This window comes from Mus caroli, unplaced genomic scaffold (genome assembly GCF_978045245.1).
Source record: "Mus caroli unplaced genomic scaffold, Mus_caroli_1 scaffold_11, whole genome shotgun sequence".
In the NCBI taxonomy this organism is placed as follows: Eukaryota; Metazoa; Chordata; class Mammalia; order Rodentia; family Muridae; genus Mus; species Mus caroli.
In genome coordinates, this window is record NW_028227266.1 from 2,906,090 (window position 1) to 2,920,284 (window position 14,195).

The 14,195-nt window shown below is 39.8% G+C and overlaps 1 protein-coding gene across 3 annotated transcripts in view; it reads left to right on the forward strand.

Moving 5' to 3' along the window:
• The first annotated feature begins 5,017 nt into the window (after positions 1-5,017).
• The window catches only part of Pdgfd (platelet derived growth factor D), a 243,813-nt gene continuing 234,635 nt past the window's right edge, over positions 5,018-14,195 (forward strand). The window contains exon 1 of one of the 3 annotated variants that reach the window (XM_021172112.3): positions 5,018-5,461. In XM_021172112.3, coding sequence (XP_021027771.1) covers positions 5,338-5,461 — 124 coding nt within the window. In that variant the 5' untranslated portion in view covers positions 5,018-5,337. The remainder of the gene's footprint in view (positions 5,462-14,195) is intronic. The other 2 variants (XM_021172114.3, XM_029482009.2) reach the window with 2 other exon arrangements.

The following is a 14,195-nucleotide window of genomic DNA, read 5'->3' on the forward strand; positions in this document are numbered from 1 at the left end:
AACATTCCCTGAGCAGAATTCATTGAAAACACTTGGCTTTTGATGTACTGGCATATACAGCAGCTCTCCGCAAGTTAGGACACAGTGGTATAAATAGGTCAACTCCTGAGTTCATAAAGCAGAAGTTCTGCTGCTCTTTCTACAACACTATCAACTACCTTGAAGCTTTAAAAAAACATTTACTTACTGTGTTTATGTTGTTGTATTTTTGTGTACCAGGTATGTGCAGTTGACTATGAAAGGCCGAAAGATGGCTTACTTGGAGAACATAATATTTGCCACCATATGTGGTTAAATTGGTTTATTAAATTTATTTCACTTTTAATAATATGGTAATAAAGGAATAAATATCATGCATATAACAGATGTCAATTAAAATATAGAAAAGTTTAATTCAAAGGTCACTTATGTTTCAGAGAAAAATCACAAGATAAGTGAAAAATGTTATGCTATTTCCTACCATAAAATAGTTTGTTTTGTAAATGTTAATATATTCTCTACATGCAAATAATTGATTTCTTGAAAACGAGACTAACTTTAAAAGTAAAATAACTTTCAAGATTAGGTACAAAAATCAACATTAGTTTATACTAATTCAACACTTTAGTTTATATTAATTATTGAATTTTCTAAACCCTGTTGATTATAATGTGTAGAAGTCTTTTCTCATATTTGTATATATGCTAGTTAGTTTTAACTGTCCACTTGAAAAAACCTAGAACCATGTGAGAGGGAATTAAAATGAAGAGATTGCAAGAATGAGGTTAACCTATGGTCACATCTGTGGGGATTTTCTTAAAGGGTCAGTCCACTATGAGTGGCACCACTCCCTGGCAAGGGGATTCTGGACTATGAATAAGTAAAGCTAGCTTAGTTAGAACTAAATAATCAGGGAAGAAAGCAGGCAGGCAGGATGGATGCACATGATGTGACCAGATACTTGAGCTCCTGTCTTGGCTTCCCTGGGGTAGAACTGTGATGTAATTAAACCCTTTCTCCCTTAAGTTGTTGATGTTCTGAATATTTTATCACAGTGACAGGAATGAATCTAGGACAGGATACAGCCAGAGTTTGGAACAGAAAGTATTAAAATATATGTGGGCTTAAGTGAGCCTGCACATGTATCACAGGCTGAAATCAATTTGTGAGAACATATTATAAAAAAAAAAATGTTCAGAATTCTGAAAGCAATCTAGGTGGTGTTATAGAAAGGACAGAGTAGAAGTCAGGAGGTAGTGTCCTGGATTCATTAGTTTTTGTTTTGGTTTGTTTTGGTTTGTTTTGGTTTGTTTTGGTTTGTTTTGGTTTGTTTTGGTTTGTTTTGGTTTGGTTTGGTTTGGTTAGTTTTGGTTTGGTTTGGTTTGGTTTGGTTTGGTTTGGTTTGGTTAGTTTTGTTTTGTTTTGGTTGGTTTTTGTTTGTTTGTTTTGTTTTTGCATTTTGAGATGGAGTGAGTGAAAAGTGAACAACAGAGGAGATCCACTTTGAACCAAGTAGACACCATAAAAATGACAAATATTGTCAAGAGAATGGTCTTGCATGAGTTACAATGTAAAGATTGGCAGAAATTCAGTTTAATAAAAGGGGGCAGGGGGCTGACCCACTTGCAGAGTTGAGAAGTCTTTCAAAAGGCCGAGCCACATATTACTTCTCCACTGAGGATTTTATAAACAGTAAAGGAAGCCAAGAATGTTTGAAAATGAAACAGAAAACAGCATTCTTGGTTCCTGTTATAAAGGAAAAGGTCACAGGATAAAAATAGTGTTAGATCCTAACTTAACCATGTAACAATCCAATCCTGATACAGTATTCCTTTGGCATAAACACTATTATGTCTAGACCTATTATAAGAGGCTATTATTTCTTTCATTTTCTTAACAATACATGTACCCATTAGTTATACAAATTTCACTGGGCAGTTGCTAAATATAAATGAGATAATTTAAGTAGTTAATCATAATAATATTTACAAATCTGATTTCATTGTGTTGGTTCACTCTTCTTAATGGTCCACAAGCAAAGACTAATTTAGTATTTGGTTGAGTTAGTTTGAAGCACATACAAAAAAAATTTAAGATAATCTTCCCTCTTATCTTCATGCCAGAAATTTCCTCACTGTTAAAGTATTTTTATTAAAATTTGTTTTGTGCACAATCATGCCTTAGTAGCTGTAATTTAATATAAAAGTCAATTATTAAGTGATACACAAAAGAAGATTCAAAACAATTTGTTTGATTCAGGTGTCTGATTTTATGTCTTATTGTTACATTTAGATATCCATTGCTATTTAAATTCATGTTGATTGTTGATGTCTTAGAACATTTGCTATCATGTTTTAGCTATGACTTAAAAGTGTCCAGCATCAGTACATCAGATAAAAGTACTTTGAATGAATATTTTAAATGCAGTGTTTGATATGAGATTGAGACAGACAATTTGAACATTTTGATACTTGGAATAATTGTATAACCACTGTACATTTTCTCATTATTCCTAGGTCTTCATGGTTGAATCTAAGTATAAAAATAAATCAACATTTCCAACTACATCTAAAATATGGATTGGATGTTTCAGCAAGCCTCCTGCTCGTATGCCTCTTGTTCCTCTTCTTTTACTAATGCACACATTCATTTACTATGATTTCTCTGCTTCACTAGGTTATACACTTATGGGATTAAGAACCTTGTCTCAATTAATTGCTATTGTACCTTCAAGATATTTAGAACAGAGAATGAAACAAAAGTAAATCTAGTGTTTGTTGAATAAATAAATGAGGAATTGTTGTGATCATAAAAAGATAAAGGTAGTATAAGATTATGTTCTAAGGGGGTATAGTGAGATGTGGGGGGTGGGGGTGCCTCAGCGGGCCCGTGCTGAGGCATCCCTTCTTCCTGAGAGTCCAGCCACACAAGGATATAGCATGGAATAGAGGTTATTTAGGGCATGAGGAGGGGAGTTAAGAGGGTAACAGAGGCAGAGAAAGGCAGAAAGAAGGAGAGAGCAGAGAAATAGAGGCCGGCCATAACCAGGATGAGAGGAGGGGAAGGGGATGGGGCAAAAGGCAAGAGAGAGAAGCGGGAGTAAGAGAACAAAAGAGGCAAGAGAGCCAGGAGGGGGCAAGCAGCCTCTTTTATAGTGGGCCAGGCCTACCTGGCTATTGCCAGGTAACTGTGGAGAGAAGCAGGCACCCCTTCCCCCACATCTCACCTCACCCCCACAGAACATATTCTTATATTTCTTTATCTTTTTATGATCACAACAGGAACTGCAAAGCTGTGCTTATTTTTAAATTTGTGTGGTGGCTATATGTGTGTGCATGTGTGAAGCCCAAAAGCTAACACTGAATTTCTCTATTGTTTGTTTTGAGCTGGTATCTCTGGCTGAATCATGAGCTTTCCCTTTACACAAATTAAAACCCAGGATCTACCCTCTTGCTTTACACAGCACTGGAGCTTCAAATGCATACCACAGTGCTAGGCCTTTACACAAGTGTGATGTGTGTCTTCATGTACTTCGCTGACTGTACCCATCGCCTGTGAGCCTACTTTCTATGTTGCTTCTCTGTGCCTTTCTTCAGGGCAGACTATATACTTAAACAATATAAACATATTTTTTTCTTTAGGGGGGTTCAAATTTTTTAATTGTAGGCCACATCAATAGCATGTACTTTCTTATGCATCAGCCCATAAAACAATGATACCCATAAAGCAAGAACATCTTACATGAACTTGATCGAGAACTAAGAAGGCACTACATTCCATTTTATTCACTCAGAAATAGTGCAGGTGTTGAAATAAAGTTACACACATCTATATCCTCTCAGTGCTGGGTGGTAGAGTAACTTGTAAAGTCTGTATTGTCATAACGCCCTCCCTTCTCAGCCACTTTTAATGAATGAATATTGTGTATGTCCTATACTCTAGACTTTCAGGCCTAAAAGATGTTGGGACTTTTGTATCACAAATGTCACTGACGAATAGCTGAGGAAATATGTATGCTTGATTGAGATTCATCTATAAAAAAAAATCACAGTCCAAAATTAGTTCATCTAATTCTTGCCACGGTCACACAAAGCATTCCTACTTGTATTTTGTACCAAAAGACACTGCATTTCTGGGCTCCAGTGCTTTCTTGCTTTCTTTCGTCCCACTGGCTTTTGACCTATGACCAAATATCCCTCCTTCATTTCTTCTATAGTATGAACATATTTAAAATCTAGAAAACATACAATATTCACAGGATTTTGCTTTGTTTTTTGTTACACAGGGTCTTCATGCAGCCCAGACTGGCCTGAAATGGAGTTCACTATACTGCTTAGGTTGGCCTTGAACACTGACCCACTTGCCTTCACCTCCAAACACCAAGATCACTGGCATTCTAATTCTAATCACTACATCTAATTTATTTGTGTGTTCATTTTCTGTTGTTGTTTGAGACAAAGTCTTTCCTTGTAGCCCTCTTCTGCCTTTGCCTCAAGGTGTTCAAACAGTCCCTGCTTCTCTTCCTGAATTTTGTTATTTTAACTAACATGATGGATGATGTTGGTTACTGCACTTAGTGTAGCAAAGGTCACAAATACATCTGTGCATCTTAGGAAAGATGACTGGCTTTGTTTTTCAGTTGAAATCACCTTTAAGTCTTGGTAACTGAGCCTCAAGGCAAACTCAGCATGGGCTTCTTTGTGATTGCATTTCCTGTGGAAGGTGGAGTGAAGTCTTGCTCAGTTGATTTAAGTTCTAGTATAATAGTCCTAGCAGATTCCAGTAACCAAAGCCAGCACTTAATGGGCTGTCAGAGGATTTGACCACTCACCTCTAGAGAAGTTCTATCCTCCTCTCACTCCTCCTGATCACTTTGTGCCCTACTCCTGGCCAGTTTCTATAAAACCGGAAGGGTCTGGACCACCTTCATACTCATGCTCAGTGACAAAGCTATTTTGGCTGGGACTGTGAGCCAGGGCTCCAGGATCCCTGTTCTCAGCCGCACTGCCCAACAACTTACACAGCCTCCCTTCCGCAGAAGAGCCAGACGCTGCGACGCCGGCTCCCTGCAGCCTGTGCTGCAGCCGCTGTCCACCGGAGGGGGGCGAATCCACGTCAACCTGTTGTTTGTCCAGCTCCTATTGATCAAGTCAGAACTACAAGGAAGTGCGGCACACACACGCGCTTGGAAAGTTTAGCTTGCAGGAAGTTTTGGGAGAGCTGCGCCAGTAACTGGGCGGCCCGGACAACGCAGCCGGTGAAGGCGAAGAACTGTGCAGTAGAAATCCGCCGACTCAACCCTTTGGGCTTTATTTATTTACTTTTGGAGCAACGCCGTCCCTAGGTCGCTGAGCCCAAATGCAACGGCTCGTTTTAGTCTCCATTCTCCTGTGCGCGAACTTTAGCTGCTATCAGGACACTTTTGCGACTCCGCAGAGCGCATCCATCAAAGCTTTGCGTAATGCCAACCTCAGGAGAGATGGTAAGCGATTCATTTGATTTGTGTTCATCATTGAAAAGGTCACATTTGCTATTGTCAAGGTTCTTTGGGTCATTCACCCGGCCCCACCTCCTCCGTTTTTGAATTTTTCAAATGAACTCAGAAGTCATTCTCTGGAAAGGATTCTCCTGCCTGCTCCTCACCCCTCCCCACCCCCGCTAAAATTGCCCCTCATTCTATAACTACTAGAGAGTGTTGTGAAGTGTCCTGGAGGCCACTGGGGGAAGTCCTGGAGTACATTGGGGGTGGGGTGGGGGTGGCTCAAGTGGCTTTCTTCCCTGCACCTTAGAATCATATCAGTAGGTGTGTGTCCTGGAGTAGTTGATACCAGGATGTGGGTGCCTCCTTCCAGGGTTTGAAAGCTGCAGGCTGTGCTCATCTTGGCATTGTGGTGGGCGGTGGAGTCCAATGGCCTTTACTGGATGATGTAATTCTTATTTATTTTTTTATTTTAGTTAGGGGAGTAGGGATAACACGTTTCAACATTGTGGTTATTTTTGCAACATACTGGCCATGTATAAATCATTTGTTTTCAAAAGAAGTCAGTGTTGTCCTTTATGTCCCTCAAGTGACTTTCCCTTGGAGTTCAACAAGGGTCAGGAACTAAGTGTGTGGGAGGCAGAGCTCCTGGAATGTTCTTGTAGCACAAGGTACCTGGCGTCTTTGGTTGGTTTCCTTTGTATGGAAGTTTTCCAAGCTCCTCAAATGGCTGTCCTAAGAAAGGTACTGAGTAAGCATGCTTGTTTTCCTGTCCTGTGGAAGATACATGGGAAAAATAGGTCCCAGAAACTCCTAATTGAGCTTGTTTTTCTCCTGGAACTTAGGCCCTCAGCTGTAGCCTGTGGTCCCAGCAAGGTACAGTCCTTGTGGTTGGGTACCTGTAATATCCCAAGGCATTTTTGGCTTTTATGTTCCTACATGAAGCTCATTCTCTTACTTGGTTAAAGTACCCAGAGCCTCCACTTGCTTCCATATCACTCCACTTGCTCCTCCCATCAAGGACATCATTGAGTTGTTCTTAGTGGCTTGATTGAACTAGAAATATTTAACCATCTTGGTAAAATGATAGTAGCCACCTTAGTCACTAATCAGTGTCTTTCTTGATATGTTCTAAATTCAGACTTCCTTAAAAAGCTCTTGGAATTGCTTTCTGATGACAGGTAGAATGTAGAACAAAGGGCAGTGTCTCCAAGTTATCCAAAGTGTTGAGGTGTGTGGTCTAGGAACTCAAATTCCTACTGGATAGCAGTGTTTTTGTAAAATATTGTGATGGTATGTTTTGGATGACCTCCCTCCCAATTAAAGTACAGAGATTTTGCTCTCAACTTTAAAGGTTAAACAAGGTTGAGTGTCAGTGTACAGTGCACATTTGCAGTTGGTTTTCCTGGATAGTGTCTCCAGTATGTTGGGAACAAAATAAAAAGGGGGGGGGGCTGGGGCCCTGGGGAAGAACAGAAGGAAAAAGATGCCCACACCCTGCCAGCGTTTCCCTATTCTCTGGTCAGTCAGGCATGGGAGGGCTGCTATCTACTCTATCCACTCATCCCTGGTTGGGCATTCCTCTGTCCCACTCTTCAGAGGGTGGTCAAGGGGAAGCCCTGCCTGGGGAGCCCCCCGGAGCTACTTTGCTAAAGACACCAGGGTTGTGGGAGAGAGGGAAGAGGGAAGAAGTTCCCAACACTGACCAGAGTGCGCAGCCGAACTTGAAGGAGCAGAGCAGAGACTCTATGGTTTTAGAGCTTTATTATAGAAATGCAGGGGAAAGAGAGAAGGTAGAAAGGAGGAAGAGGGGGGGGCTAGAGAGAAGGAAAGAGAAAGGAAGAGAGGAGAGGAAAGACAAAGAGAAAGAGAGGAGAAAGAAGTGAGAAATAAGAGAGGTGAGAGGAAAAAGGAATAAGAGAGTGAGCTGCGAGCTGAGCACCCCTTTTTATGGTCTTCACTGTTGCTAGGTAACTGGGGAGGAGTTTAGCCTGAAGGTCAGAAGCTTGGGCCATTGCTCATGTGACTACTGACCATGCTTCTCTTGTGGGGGCCGTGGGAGGTGGTACCTTAGGCAGGGGCCAGAGTTCCAGGAGCATGAGGGAACTCCTACCTTGTCATGTAGGTGAATTATGACCATCGGGGTTCAGACCTCAGCTCGACTGGAGACCATCCAGCAATTCCCCACACCAGTATGCACAGATCTTTGAGTTTTCAGCTTTGCCTTTTTGGCTTCATAGAGTTAAACACCATGTTGATGCATGATTTCAGAGCCATAATTTGTAACCCTCCCAAGTATTGGTTACAAGAATTCAAGGACAAAAATGAAAAGCATGCCGTCATTGCTTATTAACCCAAGAATCTGACCCAAATTCAGTAAGACAGCTCAGAAATTTTCCATGCTCCTCTTTCTTTTGTTGGAAAGCACACTCATATCTTAATTTTCTTTATTAAATCTCCGTTTTTCTATCTAGTCTACATATGTACTTCTCAAAAAACTGATGTCTCTCGATTTCTTCATATTTTAGCTGAAGCTGTTTCACAGATACTCCTACAGCACACACACACATGCACATGCACACACACACGCACATGCGCACACGCACGCACGCGCACACACACACACACACACACACACGCACACACACACATAGTTAATATTTTTCTCTTTAACAATCTTACCTCCTTTAAAAACTGGCTGGAAAATAGGAAACCCAGACATACTTATTGAAGATAATACTGACATTCAGAATAGTTTCTGAGAAAGATGGTTAAAAGGAGTGAGACTGGTTGAAAGGGCTGGAAGTTGAAAGATAGTGTTACAGTAATATGTGTTTTCCCAAATAATGTAGTTTCATTATCTGTGAAGAGATGATTCAGAATTTAAAGTATCAGGGCAAGAGAATGATTGAAAGAAATAAGCCTAACAATATTCTTTGAGGGTATCTTGGTGTTAATGGAGGATAAAGTGTTGAGTGACAGCCAGAAAGTGTTTCTGAGACAGCCTTTGTACATTCTTTCTAGCTGGGATTGACTGCCCAGTGCTGGATTCAATAAAGGAATCATAAGGGAAGGCCAGGTACCTGACAGAATTGGCTTCCGATGATGTGTTGGAATCTTCATGGGCTGGTTCAAATGGTCTTTGGAGAGGTCTAAACACCACTGAAATTCCTAATGCATATCAGGGAGAAAGTTTAATTTATTACATCAAATCCTTGCTCAGACTGTACACATTTTTAGTTTGCTTTCTTCAGTTTCCCTCAGGACTCATTAAGGAAGGTGTTATTTTGCTATTTTGACTCTCAGATGAAATTAGCATATAAGTCTGGGGAGCATGTGCTTGAGAAATACGCTCAGGAGAGAGACAGAAAACAAATCTGATCAACATTAATTTAGTCATTGGACAATGTGGTGAGTAGTCACTGAAAACCCTGAATGGGTTTGGGCATGCATGTGGAAGCCATTATTTGAAGGTAAGGCTAACTTCACACTTGAATGCCAAGTGTTTGCTCTTTGCAGTTCCATTAGTTGCTACCCAGTTTGGGAGCTGAGAAAGAAAGTATGAAGGATTAGGGAAGGAGCTCCATGAAAAGGGCATGCAATGGATATTCTTGATTATTTTTAGCCTGATAGAAAAAGCTTTGGCCGGGTGGTGGTGGTGCACGCCTTTAATCCCAGCACTTGGGAGGCAGAGGCAGGCGGATTTCTGAGTTTGAGGACAGCCTGGTCTACAAAGTGAGTTCCAGGACAGCCAGGGCTATACGGAGAAACCCTGTCTCGAAAAACAAAACAAAACAAAACAACAACAAAAAAATAAAACAAAAAAGAAAAAGCTTTAGTTTGATCAGCTATGTCTAGGAGGGAAGCTAAGAAATGGCATAAAGACCTTAGGTTTATAAAAAATAGGTTCCTTTTATAAGGTGATTGGTCTACTTGAATGTTCTTTCACAATGCTGTTCTTGTTGGGAAACAAGTACTCCAGATCTTTCCATTGAAAATAGCTGAAGAGGGGCATCAGAGGAAGGCGGTGGATGTGATTCGAGTGAGATTTTATAGGTATGGAAGAATACATTACAGTAAATTGAAACACATAATGCATTTATACTTCCTTATATTGTATTATTAAGTGTCATTCTTGGTCAAACTGATTTACCTTAATCTTATCTCTAAATCTAGACCAGATCCTAATTTAGGAGCCACATCTTATTTAGTGTCTATGCAATTGATGCTTTCATGATAATGCCTGTTCACAGCAGGTGATGTTCAGATTGATACCAGTTAAATGGCATTATTAATCATTCCAAAATCTAACTGAAGAGCACTCCCTGCCTAGAGAGTTAAGAATACACACCTGCCTCCAAGTACTAATATGTTGCTGGTATGCAGTGATTTTAGATTGTACTGTTTTGCTAATAACTGAATTGTCTACAACTTTGTTATCAGCTTGGGAGAGATCTCCAGGATCTGCCCTTGTGTTATTTTGGATTCTAAAGCAGCAAGTCCAAGTCTTAAGCAATGTGCTTTCCAGGGCCATACAGATGATAGCACACTGACCTTGGTCAGAGATCAGAGATGAAAAGGCATGGCAACAAAGGAGGAAGATACAAACCATTTCTTGTGAACATTTCTGAGAGCTATGAGCCATAAGAGTGTCTAAATCTTGTGTTCATTTGTTTTTAGATTTTCCGTTCAGTTCTAAGAGTATAGAAGCTTTAAACCTTATGATGCCATATCTGTGTTTTAAATGCAACTTGGCTTTGACTTTATAATTGCATGGCTTGAAATACTTAGTTGAAATTCTTTTGAGAGGAGAACAAGGACATAGGTCTGGGGAGATTCTGAGAGTAAGGAAACTCAAGTTGGTGTCCTTAGAACCTACTTAAAACTGGATGCAGGGTCAGGTCCTCTCTCCCTGAACTCTTACAGGGAGGCCGCAGACAATGTGAGAAGAATCTCTAGAAGTTTGTGGAGAGGAAGCCTGGTGTATGTAGGAGGGAGTTAGTGAGTGTCTGCTTTGTCTTTATTTCACAGTGTAAAGCAAGGACCAAGATTGTACCATGTACGAACCAATACCAAGGCTGTATTGTGATCTCTGCATGTATGCAGTAGCATATATGACAGAATTCATGCAAATGAGCACAAACAACTGTAACAGTAACAACAACAACACACACACACATATGCACACACATGCCCACACACACATGCCCACACACACACACACAGGTATATGAACAAAAAGCTCCTGTAGAAAAAAATTTTTTTAAATTAAAAAATAAAACCCAAAAGACAAAACAAAACAAAAAACTAAACAACCAAACCTCCTACTGAACCTTCCACAAGGCGGATTAACTGATTAGAACTTTAATCATTGCAGAGAGGTTGCAATAGTGCAAATCTAGAGCCCAACTGTCTGTGGCCAGCTTTAGCCCTGTTAATAGCCTTCTATTGCCTGGGTTTGTACCTGACTTAACATATTTGTAGTTATTAGGCAAATCATTTAGAATTTACAAACAGTCGTCTACACCACAAATCAAAAATCTAAGTGTCATGAGATTGCATCGGAGACCTATGGAAGGGATTTTTTCTGCTTTGCTCTACTCACTTGCCTTATGTCTCCACCAATGTGTTTTAAAAATATCTTCATTCATGACCTTCTTTGTTCTGTTATTATGAAAATCTCATAAAACTAGAGTATGGAATTTAGGACAACATAAATATCTGGTCCTAGGTAATGCTGATTGGCAATTGACTTGAGAATATATTATTTCTTATCCCCTTTGAGTGAGAGTTCTCTTTTGGGGAGTGCACAGGTATCTGCATGCCATACATTGTATGATGTCTTGGGGTACCAGAATTCTGTATATTGTTGGTTGTCCTGATATGTCGGGTCGTTATGCATTGTAGGGTTCCCTGAAGTGTCTGGTTGCTGTGAATTGTACAATAGCCTGAGGTGTCTGGATGATGTGCATATATAATGTCCTGAGATATCTGGATGCTGTGCAATGTAAAATGTTTTGAGATGTCTGGATGCTGTGCAATGAATGGTAACCTGAGTTAGGATGTGAGCTACATTGGCTGAAACTGATTTTTGTCTAGAGGATTTTTTTGATGAACAAAAGTATGTCCCAGTACAGGGAAATGCCAGGGCCTGGAAGCAGGAGTGGGTGGGTTGGGGAACAGGGAGGGGGGAGGGTATAGGGGCTTTGGGAATAACATTTGAAATGTAAATGAAGAAAATATCTAATAAAGAAAAAATTAAAAAAAAAAAAAGTAAAACCAAATTGCTGCAGGAAGGCAGGACCAAACAGGGAGCAGAATCAGCAGAGTCCCTGCTTTGTCTCTTCAAGTCCAGGTGGATGCAGGTAGGACTCCTCCAAGTATTTGTGGTCTCTGAACCCTACATTGTCATTTTAAAAATCTGGAAGGGACATGAGTGTTGTCTGTCTTCTTCCTTGAGAGCTAAGTCAAGCGAATGCTGTTTTCTCTGGGACTCTTGAACTTTTCATGTTGAAATGATCTGATTGGTATTTCAGAGTGGTGTATGAACACCTTTGGATGGGAACCTTTTGCGAAGCAGGTGTAACTCTTGGATACCTTATTATTTATCTCTTGAAAGGACCTAGAGAGTTTTCGGGTAGAAATGAGTTGGTGTACATTAGCACTCATTCAGTTACTTGTTTTCAAGCACTTCCTTAATTGAGCTCAACTGTCTTCCAACAATGCCCATGACACCAGCAGTGCTGATCATGGATCCTTCTCTGCACTCTATTTTTTATGACACTTTTTTATTTAATGACTGTTTTGCTTTCTTGATATCTACCATATCCTGTGCTGAAATTCAGTTTTCTAGCTAGTCATGACTTATCTAGAGCCAATCTATAACAGAGAATAAAAACAGATAGTTCCAACTGACTTTTTGGTTTTTTTTAGGCAAAGTAAAACTGGCCCTAGGGATTATGGGCAGATATTAAAGCTGCTGGACACCCTCCAGGTCTCCAGTCCTTGGCAGCAGATAAGCTCACATATATTCTGGTTGTTCTGTTTTCTATGGAGGTTTTGAGTTTTTTACAAGATTTTTAGTTGAGAAAAGTATATCTCATAGTTAGTTAAATTGTGAAAGAGTCAATTCACTATATAGTGGGGCAGGTGCTTTTATGGGGAACAGTGTAATAAGTTCCAGGACATCATGAAGATGTGAGTAACTGAGAAAGGCTTTCTGACAAGGACAAGATGGATAGGAGTTTAGAACTTGTGCACAGTGACAAAGGAAAGTAGAGTTTATCAGCAAAATTAAAGCTTGTCTCAAGTTTTGGGCATGAGAATTATAAAAATAATATAAATAAAATAAAATAAAATAAAATAAAGGAATGACAAGATGCCTCAGTGAGTAAAGGTGCTTGTGGTACAAGCTGGATACTTGAGAGTTTGATCCCTGGAGTCGATGTAAAAGTGGAAGGACAGACTAGACTGTACAAAGTTGTCCTCTGCCCTGACATACATAAATGTCCTCCCATTATGCACACGCCAAACGAATAATACAAAATTAAAATGCAAGAACTTACCTACTCATGAAGGACCTGGGAAGAAATATAAAGGAGCTTGAATTTAATTCTGAGAGTGAAGGAAAGACATCAAAGACTGAACTGAGATGAGGGATGTTTAGCTCATGTAGCAGAGTGACTAGCTATAAGGCACAAGGAACTGGGCTTCAGTCCCAACACCATAGAAAAGCTGAATATGGTGGCACACACCTGTTAATTGTCTCACTGAAGAGATAGAAGCAGGAGGGTCAGAAATTCAAGGTCATGTTAGGTACATAGGGAGTTCAAAACTACTCAGGGCTACAGGAGACATTGCAAACCCTCCTATAATTACATACATGTATACATACATATACACACATACATACATACATATATGTTTTCATACATGTATACATACATGTATGTGTATATGTATGTGTGTATGTGTGTGTGAAGGGAGGAGGAAGGGAAGAAGGAAGGAAGTTTTAACTGAGAAAGCATCATGGCATCTCAGTGTTGAGTGCAGAAAAAGTGTATCCTAAGGAGTGAATGAGGCCAAGGGTGGATAGAACCAGACTCATTACAAACTCATTGCCTGCATGACATGAACACAAATGGTGTTAGTTCATTTTCAGAATGATAGAAGATATGACTGACAGCTCTACTTCAAAATCTCCAAATACTAGTACTCAAAGCCACCTGCTAGTCACTATGTCCTCCTAACTCCAGATGATTTTCAGTCACTCAACATAAAATATTGTATAAACATAAAATTTTTCTCAAGGGAATGTGGAAGGTCAGAAGAACTTGGATAAGGTGCTACAACACTAAGTGACTTCAGATATCTGCATTCCAAAATTAAACACAATTTAAAACCAAACATATTTACAATAACTTTTGTGGGACTGATTCAGCTAAAGCATATATAATAAGAAAACACATCTAAGACAGGAGCAGTGGGAAGAGGTGTCTGTCTGCACATAATTTCAGGACCAAATAAATTTCCAGAAGTCATAAATAAAAACATACGTTCACAGTTTATACACAAGAAGAATGTCTTTATGAGGCTTTTCTCCACAACAAGAATGAAGTATGTTTTGCTCTGTTTCACTACAAGCATTGATGATACATACCATGATATGTCTTTTTTCCTATCTACACCTGGTCTACCTATATCAATATATTATGTTTAGTTGTGTTCTATCTTGTGA